The 12,319-nt window shown below is 36.3% G+C and overlaps 1 protein-coding gene across 1 annotated transcript; it reads right to left on the reverse strand.

Annotated features, from left to right (window-relative positions):
- Positions 1-4,857: 4,857 nt before the first annotated feature.
- Positions 4,858-6,882, reverse strand: LOC113352938 (high mobility group B protein 9-like). Its single transcript, XM_026596683.1, has 6 exons — positions 6,623-6,882; positions 6,293-6,371; positions 6,051-6,207; positions 5,802-5,960; positions 5,354-5,715; positions 4,858-5,267 (listed from the first exon to the last, which is right to left on the reverse strand). Exons 1-6 carry the CDS (start codon positions 6,823-6,825, stop codon positions 5,157-5,159), a joined length of 1,071 nt encoding a protein of 356 aa, XP_026452468.1. The 5' UTR covers positions 6,826-6,882; the 3' UTR covers positions 4,858-5,156.
- Between the last annotated feature and the right edge of the window lie 5,437 nt (positions 6,883-12,319).

A 12,319-nucleotide genomic window follows, 5' to 3' on the forward strand; every position in this document is an offset into this window, starting at 1 on the left:
AAAAAAAGTACCCTTGTCACCACCTTTGTGTAGATTTAACTTAATGGTATTAATTTAGTTAGTTTTAGTCAAGAAAGTTATCTCTGGTTCCATCTTAAGTAGCTGGTGTTACTAGTGATGTGTAGTGAGTGTGACACGTTTTTATGCAGAGGCTATGTATGAGAAATATATTCATCAGCACGAATTCATTTGGTGAAAGATAAAGAATTTTAGGGAGATGTTTATTAGAACGGAGGGAGAGATTAAGATCAGAGACATGAATAAACTTCTTGGGTGAGAATATTTTGGTTTGAAGGAAGCAGAAAAGATACCAGAGAGAGAGGGAGAACCTGTCAATTATGAGGGTAAACTCTTAATTAATTTCTTTAATCTATTTTGATTTCATTTTCCATTTTCACTTAGATATTGTAGTCGTGGTGTTTCAAATGGTAATTAAACTAAGCTAATTTATATCGTCACTATTTTAGGAAGGATTGGTCTTGAAAATGTTTGATTAAGCTAGGTTTGTATTGATAAATGCTCATAGGAATTGATATGAGAGGGTGCTTACAGCTCTTGGTGTTTTCAAGTTAAATAACCAAAAAGTTAGGTTAAAGCTGGAGATTATCTTAGACAAGGGAATGAATGACCTTTGGTTGAATCTATGAATACTAATATTACAGTCTTAAAAATGTTAGTTGTCTGAATTACTGCAAGAGTTTAGCGATTCGTATGGGTTAGTGAGTCGTTGCTATGGACTGAGTTGGTCAAGTCCGTTGGGCTTACCGAATCAAGAGCCAGTTTCCTTAATTTGTATCGTGTGAATATTCTAGCTAAATTCTTAGACTTCTTGTGTGATTAACAGTTAGTCTATATTAACAACGATCTATTCAAAGGATGAGCCAGTGGATCGTGGATCTCAAGGTAGGCGTGGCTTGTCATCAAAAGAGGTGGGAATACATTTGACTCTTTTGTAACCATTGTTGATTATTTTACAAAAATTTATATTTAACAAATCATGCATTGTCTGTCTATGCATTCCATGCTTCATATTTAAATTGCATTATGATAATTCTGTTGATTCTGTTAATCTTTCCATGGTTTGGAAAGGACTTGAATTGTTTGTTTGTTTGTTATATGAATTGTTATGGGAAATGGGAATTTCCACGTGTGGTATATAGGATACGCTCCTTCATATTTTTATCTACATGAATTCAGCTTTTATGCATAGAGTGGGTCATCATGGTCTTGGTGATATCAATAGATAATGAGTGTGGTTAGCACGAATATTATACATTGTTTGAAGAAGGAGTTTGTCCATATACATGTTTGTTTACTTCTGTGAGGATATGCTCTTTCATATTTATACCTACATGAATTCAGCTTTTATGCTTATTATGGGTCATCATGGTCTTGGTGATATCAATAGCTAATGAGTGTGGTTAGCACGAATAGTATACATTGTTTGAAGAAAGAGCTTGTCCATATTCGTGTTTGTGTATCTCAGTGACTTGGTCACTATTTAATGTCTGGGAAAACATTATTGTTTTTCTTAATCTTGCTTATGATTACTTAGAAGTTAAATGTTAATTATTCCCACTTTCAGTTTTCAGAGACAGATCAGAGTTGCGCTGCGAAAGCCACAAGTGTCGACTCCGTTAATTAGTTAACTTCTGCTATGTTTATTATGTTGTTTATTGTATCTGTAAACCAATTGATTACTGTATATGTATCATTTGAGAGAAGTTCATGTATATATATTCTGAGCGGGGTTAGTTTTGGGATAAGTTTTGTAGCAGATTTCTTAATTGAATGTTTAAGTATTTGAATTAGATTCGTAGTGCCTCTTTATTTAATTAATCTCTTGAATTAGTCAGCTGCCAGCTTAGGGGTGTTATATTTAGCTTATTCCTTTCTACAATATTTTCATCAAAGAGACCCATTACTTCCTTATCAAACATATTAATAGTAAGCTCTGAACTATCAAGTCACGCATGCAAATTAACAAATGTCTCTGTTTGCCATTTTTTCATCTTTGAAGTTTTTTGAAAAAAATATAACTAGGTGTACCTGTAAAAACCTAGTTATATTTCCTTTCTACAATTGAGTACCTTCGGGATACTACATTTTCTTTTCTCGTCGAAGAGTTTAAAAACTCTAGAGAAACTAGGGTCCAAGACTAGAGAAAACACTTTGGGGGCCAAGTCAACCACCTTCTCGTATCATCTTATGTTAAGAATCCATAATTAGGAAGAGAGATTGGATGAATAAATCTTGTTTTCACATGGTTCCAAGCTTCAATACAACCGTTAACATTGAGATTTTTTGCATGAATTACTTACGGGTTTATCACATGTTTTCTACTTGTCTATGCCAATCATCGGCACACCAGAAACCTTATCCAATTTCAAACGTTTTCTTTGCTAATCGTCTATCCCTTGTTTCCTAAAGTTTGCACTCGTATAAACAACCGCATATTGCAAATTAGCAATGTTAATAATCATCTGTAGTACCTAGTAAGCAATTTTCATGTAATCAATTGAGTAAGCAAAAAAGTTAAATTAACATACTAAAATAAGTTTAATACCATTTTTCTGCCAAAATGTGAAGGAGCTACATAAATGCACAATTACATGCCAATAAGTCTCATTGGAGGTATTTACAAAATTATCTCTAAATGTTTATCTGACAGGATGAAAGTGGTCATGCCAACAATTATCTCAAATTTCCAAGGTGCTTTTGTAGAATCAAGACAGATCACAGATGGGATTTTAATTTCCTCTGAGCTGATTGATTCTAGAGAAAGAATGAACATTCCAGGTTTACTTGTCAAAGTGGGTATACAACAAGCTTTTGACAATGTAAATTGGAATTGTTTGGATTACACTATGAGAAGGTTTGGTTTTGGTAATTTTTGGAGGAAATGGATTCATTGGTGTATTTGATCTGTAATGCTTGCTATTTCTTTGAATGATTATTGCTCTAATCTATTTAGAAGTGGTAAAGGAGTTAGGCAGGGAGATCCCATTTCTCCATATTTATTCATTTTGGTGGTGGAAATACTTTCTTTAATGATTCAGAGAGCAGCTGATTTGAAGCTTATTCAAGGATTTAAACCAACAAATGAAGGCATAGAAATAGCTCACCTGTAATTTGATGATGATCTTATAGTTTTCCTAGATGATAGTGAGGAGCAAGTAACTAATCTTAAGAATCTTCTTATTGTTTTGAGATAGTTTCTGGGTTAAAGGTGAATTTCAGCAAGAGTGCACTGGTGGCAGTTGGGAATGCAAAATTTGTAGATTCTGGTGCCTTAATTTTTGGATGTCCTAAAGCTCAATTTCCTTTAAACTACTTAGGCATTCCTTTGGGCAGTAAATCAAAGTTTGTCACTGTTTGGGAATGAATTCTTCATAAGTTCCAACAAAGACTAGGCACATGGCAGAGAAGATACTTGACTAAAGGAGGCAGGTTAATGCTCATAAAAGGTGTGTTATCTAGCCTTCCAATTTACTATTTATCTATTTTTCAATTACCTACTTCTGTAGAAAAGCAAATGGTCTCTATAATGAGGAAGTTCTTATGGGGCTCTTCTGATTCTAACAAGAAAAGAAGTTGGGTGGGTTGGAAAAGTATTAATTTGCCAAAAGAAAGAGGGGGTGTAGGCATTAAGAAGTTGAGACTTATGAACAAAGCATTACATGCTAAATGGGTTTGGAGATATGGGAAGAAAAGAAATCTCTATGGAAGTCTATCATTCATCAAAAATTTGGGGGGGCATGATGATGCTTTGCTGCCAAATGATTGTTCTAAATCTGTAAGGAAAAGTCTGTGGTCTGGGATCTTAAAATCCAAGCCAATTGTGAAGCAAAATTCAAAGGTGATTATTAACAGTGACAATAGAGTGTTATTCTGGTTGGACAAATAGGTAGCGCACTACAATCTGGCTTATCCTTTTCCTACTCTCTTTAGGCTTTCAAGAAACAAATATGCAGCTATTTGTGAAACGGTGGAAGTCACTGAGGTTAATAAGGCTTGGAACCTGAATTTCTCCAGAGTGCTCAGAAATGATGAAGTAGATGGTGGCAAATCTTCTTCAGCTCATAAGCAACCCTGTTATAGCAGAGAATGGTGATGACACTATAGTGTGGATTCCTGGGGATACTTTCTCAGTAAACTCATGTTATTTTGTTATAGAAGATGAAAGTTTTCTTAGATTTCTCTACAAGAGTCTTTGGAACCCAAGAATTCAATGAAGGTTATTTTCTTTACTTGGTATGTGTGTTATAATGCTGCTCCTACTCTTGATTCTATCAGAAACTCCATTGTGATTAATGCTTGCATATTGTGCAAGAAAGCCCCATAAACAAACACTCATGTGTTTCTTCACTGTGAAGAGACAGGAAAGTTGTGGAATTTCTTCTTTAACAGCTTCATGACTAAATGGGTTTTTGGTTTTGATGTAAGATCTACCTTGTGGGAATGGTGCAGAAAAAAAGGGAATTCTTTAAAAAGAAAGTTATGGGGTTTAATCCCTTTTGCTATTTGGTGGACAGAATGGAATGAGCGCAACAGAAGAACATTTCAAGGAGTTTACAAATGTTACAATCAACTGCTGCAAGAAGTGAAGATTTTGCTGTTTAACTGGTCTTTGGGTACAGATACATTTGAAAATGCTTCTCTTAATATGGTCGTATATAACTGGGAGGGTGTTTTAGGATCTCAGTGGCCTCTTTTTATGTTTCTTTAATTTTTTCTTTTTTTCTCAGCAAAGACTGAGACTTTGTAATTTCTTTTTTCCAACAACTTTGCCACCGTTTTGTGGTAATACTGTTTTTTCTTCATCAATATACAGGAATGCTACACGTACCGTCAAAAAAACAAAATAGAAACCGACCGGACACAGAAAATTGGTGGGCCCCGCAGGTGGGAAATAGCAGGGGTCCCATTTAAAGGCTGCATTGTGTACCGGGTTTCTGTGTAGTATTTTCCCACTGTTTGGCAAGAATTTTTGATCGCCCATCTTTGAGTCAAAAGAAGGAAAAAAAACATACTAAAATAAGTAATATAAACAACTAATACATATTTGAAATGTCAAAAAAACATAGGTGGTAATGTGGTAAGTGTTATGTATCATCATCCCCTTCTTTCCATGAACTTTCTGTTAGACTCAAATATCAATTCTTCCAACTCCCTTGTGAAGTAAAATTCAGCTTCAATTTCTCCTTGTATTCCTCCATCTCCCTTTTGTACCTCTCTTTATCTTGCAACCCAATTTTCTGGTAAACCTACAAAAAATCAAACAAACATTCACAAATGATGTTGAAATTTCATACCATGTACGAATACTAATCAATAACTCATAGAAACTTACCATTCTATCTTCTTGACTGAGATTACTCCAAGACTCGCCAATCATTTTAGTAAACTCTCTTTCTCTATTAGGATACACTATTTTAAGCTTCGAATGCTTCTCAGAGAAGAAGAAATTATAACCACTCCTGTTTGGTTTCGGACGATCCGGGTCTCCATATCTTCGTCGCCTCCTCTTCCTACGAAGATTAGGATCATATGGAACAATAGCACTTTCACTAGTTGGAACCGTCGAAGTCGATTCAAATGCAGGTGGATGGTATAAAACTCCACGTAGAATCTCATCACCCAATTTCACAGAAACCAAATATCCGCAGTCGAATTTCCCATCAATCGTTCCAATCACCGGCAAATTTTTGGGACCTAAAACAAGGATTTTTTTTTTTTTTTTTAAGTTTAAAAATTTAATAATAATTAATTTACTAGGAAAGTAGAGAAAAAAAGTATACTTTTAGATTGTAAAGCTGAACTTGATTTTGTCTTGTTACTAGGTGTTTGGTATGGCTGTATTTGCATGGACTGAGAAGAAGTTGCTACCAAATCATCACATCTTACACCACCACCAGCAGTATGTCTGTATGTTAAACTCTTAATAACTGGCATTGCCACTGCAACCAAACAGTAATAACATGACATAAACCTTGAAGTATCACAAAAAGAATCCAAAGAAGAGAGATAGATGATAATTGATATAGTACCTGATGAAGGGCTGCATTGAAGCTTAAAAAAGTAAACTTGTTCATAATGATACAGAAGGGATGCATAGTGTTTCCTCAAAACATAAGAAGCACTGGTTGCTGTTTGTGGGAAGTTGAAAATTATGCCCACATCCCTCCATTTTTTCTCTATCACAACCTTAAAAACAAAACAAATAAATAAGTTTATCAAAATGTGAGAACATTGAGAAAACAGAGTTTTGGTAGTTTTGAGTCAAACTAACCTTTTCAAAACCACCTCTTTTAGTAACTTCCACGTACAGGATATGCAAATCAAGCTCTTTACCTCCAATTACAGGAACCCTTATTAGAAACAACAAAGGCAAACAAGAATTAATCTCCAAAAATGAAACAAAAAATGGCATTTTACTCTGTTTTATAGAAATTAAATAGACCCGTATACTCTTTAGTACCAACAGTATCTACTTCAATGCATTATCCTATATGTACATGAAAGAAAAAACAAAGTCTCTAGTAGTTTAAATATCTCTACAGCCACGAAAAAATCTCTGTAAAAATAAAGCAAACCCATTAAAGAAATGAGAGAAACTTACATGATTTTGGTACCAATTAAAGAATGAAAATGTCTAAAAGTTTCCATGAAAACACTACGATTCTTAACAATTTCTTCATGAGTTGCAAGTGGCACAAGATAATGTTTATCCTCATGAACCCCATTTTCTCTTTCTCTTCCTCCTCCTCCAGATAATGCTTCAGTTTCAGTTTCGGATGAAGACATGGATGATTTTCCAAACATTAGAGAGAGAAAGAAAAAAAAAAGAACATAAGATAGAGATAAATTTTGTGTTTTCGAGTTGTTGGTAAGTATATCAACAAAAGGGTAATGTTATTAATATATATGGTATAACCGAGAAAAAAAACCAGATAGAAAAACTGCACATATAAGAGAGTGGGACACGTGGAATGAAACGGTTATGCACTATTTTGGCTCTACTTGTGTAAAATAAAAAGAATTTGTAATTATTACCGTTCAAAAGAAGACAGTAATTAAATTTCAGCTCTGATTCGGTAAGCTGAATTTAATCTGAATCAGCACCCTATTATACTAGCAAATAAATCTCGAGTCATCTTTAGCTGATTCAAATTAGGGCAAAACTGTAAATATGATTCTCTCTCTGGAAAGAAAGACTACTTTTTCTCTTTAGACTGTAGACTCAAGTCTTATCTGACATCACGAACTTCAAATGTTATCTAATCGTATCTGGCCGTACTGCTATCTTTTCTTAGCCGTAAAAACAATGACAAGTAAAGGCATGAAGACCTTTTCTTTAGCAAACAAGATTTATCAGTGGAATGTACTTACAGGACATCATTTTTTGATACGCACTCAAGTTTTTCGACATTGAACCTGTGATGGTATGGGGTTTTGAGGGTGGAGATGTGTTAACTTGTAATTCACGGTATTATTGAATGGGTATTCATTACCACGCGTAATTTCAATGTCAGTAGGTACTAAGTGTGAGAAAAGAAAACTTGTGTGTTGTGGTAATTAGCTGTTTGAAAATTAATGGTCATTATTGGATGTGTGTAAGTGAAAATAGACAACTAAAGATACATTTGCACAGTACTTTATATACTACTCCAAGGCACTAGATAGTAGATATACTTGATCAACGACTACGGTACATGCTTGTTTGTGGAATAACCGGAATGAGGATATGGGGAATTCAATTCTGATCACTACTAATCCAGGAAGTTGGAACCGAAATTAAATGTCCTCCCTCTCTCCACTTCTTCTTCCTAACCGAAAATCCCTTCTTCCCTTGCTGCCTCCTGCTCATATGGGCTCCTTTGGAACAGATCTGAGCAGCCATATCTCTCGTTTGATAGGCCTGGTTTTTCTTTAAGTATTGTTGTAATTTCTGTTCCTTTTGTATTTGTTTTCGTTCATGTTTTTTTTAGGAATTGTTCTATGCGATTTTGGTTTTGCTTATTAGGATCTCTTGTTGTTTGTATAACCATGGTTTGTGATCTATTCAAGAGAAGAAATCAAGGCGTAGCAACAACTTCAGCACTCATCTACCAACAAATCTCGGCATCAGCAACTTCCTCGGCTACTAGGTTTAGTTTTATGTTATCTGGCGTGCTCTGTTACTTTCTCTTGTGGATCTTATGATCATATCTGTAATGGGGTTCTTAAGTTTAGGTCACGATCTGTTTGACAACTGCTCCAAGTTTGGTTATGATTTTCTCCGGCAGGTACAGGAGTTCCGACGATTTATCCGGCGAGTTCATTGTTTTCCGGTTGATAGAGTTTCATTTCAACCTTCTTCTAGCTGTAATCTTCAGCGTATTTTAAAAAAACGTTCTTCAAGGGTTGGGGATCACATCTCACCGATTCAAATCCGCCCGGATACAAGCGGGTGTTACTGTTACTATTACGGTTACTGGTTCTTTGGGATTCTGTTGTGTGTGATTCTGTCAACTGAGATTCGATTACTAGAGATTCGTTCCTTGGTATGGTGTGAGAGAGATTTGTAGTCAGGGCTTTGTAATTTGTTTTTCATGTTCTGTAACTTCCAGGTTTAATCCCTTTTTTATTTATTAAAAAAATAAAATAAAATAAAAAGTCCATTATCGGTTACAACCGTATAACACGGAGTAGTGCTTCCGGTCTGTTATTTTTTGATTGAGGAACGACAATGAATCGCGCTCTAGTTGTATTTTACTTTTAACGCCTCGTTTTGTATTTTTTTCAGCTGCTTATGCTGAGTTCTTTTTTTCTCTTAGCCAACTAAAACAAAATTATACATGTTACATGTTAAATTCTTTTTTTTTAATGGAAAAGTTACATGTAAGTAATCTCTTGCTTATTGAACGTGTCGTACGGTATATTATTTCTTGAACTCTTTGATCTAAGTGAGTAGACATGTGTTGGAGATTTTTGATGCGTGCCTATTTTGCCATGGAATCAGCTGCCGAATTATGGTCTCTACTTAGGGCAATGTTCAAATATATTTTTTTATTGAGCCAGGTGGATGGCCGAACTGGGTTTTCCACTATGGTAAAGCATTCGGCGGTTGACCGTCAAGCGCGAGAAGGAAATGCAGACGCAGTCGTTTCTCTTACAAACGCCGACGCTCGTCGTACAACCGCTGGTGCTCGTTGTAGAAACGCTGGCGTTTGTAAGAGACACGCCGGCGTTTGAACCAAGGTCGCCAACGACTACTTTTAAACGGTCACCGGTCGGTGACCAGCTAGTTTCTACCTCCATAAATGCGGCTCGAGTTTGATCTCACAAATTCACAACAATCTTTCATCCGATCAATCTTTTCTTAATTTCAATTTCTTTCAACTTTCAACCATGAATTCTGATTTTGATTCTTCTGAGGAAGATATGGAGATGGATGAAATGTTGTATGAAGAAGAGGAAGAAATGTGTATGGAGTTTTTGCATCAAATGGATGAAGATGCAAATAAAGATAGAAAAATGCGAAATTTTATGTTGCAATTACAATCCGGAATCATACCAAAGCCTTTAGAGCCATATGAAGTTGCGACTAGAAGATGGACTTGGCGAGATCGACATTTTTACCACGAAAAGATGATGCATGATTATTTTAATCATGATTGTGTCTATTCCGAAGAGGATATTCAGCGACGATTCCGCATGGGCCGCAACTTGACGCAAAAGATTATTGCCGAGCTTTGTCAGGTACAATCTTTATTTAATTATTAGTATGATGTACGACATGTACGAGGATTTAGTCCCGAACAAAAGGTCGTTGCGACCCTCCTTAAACTATGTTACGGGGTACCAGCGGATGCCACGGATGATTACATCCGTATTGGGTAAACAACCGCCTTTAGGTATCTCAAATTGTTTGCGAAACAATTGTCGAGCATTTTTGTCCAACCTTTTCAAGAAGCCTCCTCAGGAAGATGTTCAAAGAATAACTGAAGAAAACACCGCGAGGGGTTTTCCAGGAATGCTAGGTAGTCTTGAATGCATGCACTGGACGTCGCATGCATGTCTGGTTGAATGGGCAGGCCAATATAAAGGCCATTATCCAAAACCAACTGTAATTTTGGAAGCTTCAGCTAACTATGATTGTTGGTTTTGGCATGCCTTTTTCGGACTCCCAGGTTCAAATAACGATCTCAACGTTTTGTATAAGTCACCATTGTTTGAAGATATTAAGAATGGGACCGCGCCGCACTGTTATTTCACCATCAACGGTGGTCACTACACTCAAGGTTATTATCTAGCAGACGGAATCTATCCAGAATGGTCAACTATGGTTCAAGCTTATAAACAGGTGGGTTTTGGACCGACGTCTTCGAAGGATATGAAGTACTTTAACACCCAACAAATGAAATGCAGAAAGGATGTTGAACGCGCTTTTGGAATACTGAAAAGGAAGTTTGTCATCATAGCAGGGCCGACACGCTTCTTTGATCTTCAAGAAATGAACAAAATTATGCTGACTTGTATCATTTTGCATAACATGGTCATTGAAGAAACCAGGCGTGACCCAACCTGGACGAGTTTTCCAGATGAAGATTTGGTGTCGGATCTTGTGGTGGAGCATGGGCGACCAACAAAAGAATATAGACTTGCCACTGACATACTCCAAAACCGGGGAATCTATGAACAACTAAGACAAGATCTAACTAAGCACATCTGAGCTTTAAAAGGAGCAAGAGACGATGCGCGGGGGCGAGGCAGAGAGGAAGGGAGAGGCGGAGGCTGATAGATGTTATTTTCAATTTAGTGTTGTTGTTTATTTATGTTTTTTAATTTAAAGATGTTTGTTTAAACGACTACACTTAAAATTAAATTTCAGGCAATTAAAAGTAATTTTAAATAAACGAGTACAATTAAATTAAACTTAACTAAACAAGTATTAAAATCAGTTAGCAAGACTGTATTTATCTTCGTTTTCTTCTGAGGCATCATCTTCGTCTTCTTCCACATTCACATACTGGCCAATTTATTGAGGGGGGACTTGTTGTTGTTCGGATGTGAGCCGTTGTTGTTTGGCCACGGCTTGTTGAGCTTCGTCCGCATCCATTCCGTTAGTTCATGCAGCAAGTTGTCGTTCATTCATTATTGAAGTGATCAAGGAAAGTAACTTGTTTAGCTTACAATCCATGTAGTATTATTCTCGCGAAAGACGACTTTTTTGTTGATTATTTATAGCAATGCAACGGTCCCTGGCTCTATCTGCATCTCGAATTCCTTGTGATTAACACAATTGTAGTCGCTTGAACCTCCTTCTAATGCTCGTTGGACTGCGTCTTTCGCTGATTTTGCAGCTTTCTGACCACCTCATATTTTTCTCTTAACGTTGGTGTTAACGTCTATATTAGTGTTGTGTTGCTCCTGACTACTTGAAGTTCCATCAGGTGAGGAAGCAGGCCCTCCATTCTGAAAATCCTGCGAGATTGGACCATGTCGTGATCTTGCAGGCACTTGATTACCTTCCAGCAGGTATGGATTAAACTTGTTAAGCACCCTCAAAATGGTGAAACAATTTTCATGTTGGAAGCCCTGTTTGTGGGATGTTTTCCACACTTCCCGACATCTTCGTTCCACATCCAATTCGCCTTCACCACTTCTTCTGTTGTGCCATATTTGAGTGATCAAAGCTACAAATTCACTAACGGCTGCTGAAATTGTGTGAAAACGATGATACAACCCATCGGCATCACGTCTATTTGGGTTACCTATTTCTTCACAATTTTTTTGTAAAATCTTATCATAAAAAGTTTTTTTTTCTTGATAAATACCATTGATTTCATATAGTGTATATAATACATAATTTCTACAAAGTGACTTGTCTTCATCCATCGTATACTTGACACCACGAATTCTTGTGTTTCGTGGTGTTTCTTGTTGTGATTGTTGTTGTGTTTGTTGTGGTGTTTTTTATGATGTTTGTTGCTGTGATCGTTGTTGTGATCGTTGTTGTGAGGATGCCATATTTGTTAGAAATGAAATTTATAGCAGATGAAATTTTTTCTGGTAGATTGAGTTGATATGAATAGTTTTTTTTGAAAAAAAAATCAGAGATGGTATGAAATTGTGTAATTTTAAGGTAGTGATGAAGAAGGTGTGAGTTTTAAGTCTGGAGATGAACTGAATTTATAGCGAAACAAAAAGGAGCAACAACCGTTGGATGGAGGAGCCGTTGGCGCTTCTATGAAAAACGTGGCGCTTTAAGGAAGGACGATTGCGCATGACGTAACAACTGGCGTTGAAGGACAAGCTCCAGCGTTGTTGGCTC

The sequence above is a fragment of the Papaver somniferum genome, chromosome 2, assembly GCF_003573695.1.
Source record: "Papaver somniferum cultivar HN1 chromosome 2, ASM357369v1, whole genome shotgun sequence".
NCBI classification, from domain to species: Eukaryota; Viridiplantae; Streptophyta; class Magnoliopsida; order Ranunculales; family Papaveraceae; genus Papaver; species Papaver somniferum.

Coding starts and splice junctions, on each gene's coding strand:
- LOC113352938 (XM_026596683.1), bottom strand. CDS start 6,825: ATGTTTGGAAAATCATCCATGTCTTCATCCGAAACTGAAACTGAAGCA. Junction 5,961..6,050: donor TCAATGCAGCCCTTCATCAG/GTACTATATCAA, acceptor GTTTGGTTGCAG/TGGCAATGCCAGTTATTAAG. Junction 5,268..5,353: donor TCAGTCAAGAAGATAGAATG/GTAAGTTTCTAT, acceptor GATTTTTTGTAG/GTTTACCAGAAAATTGGGTT.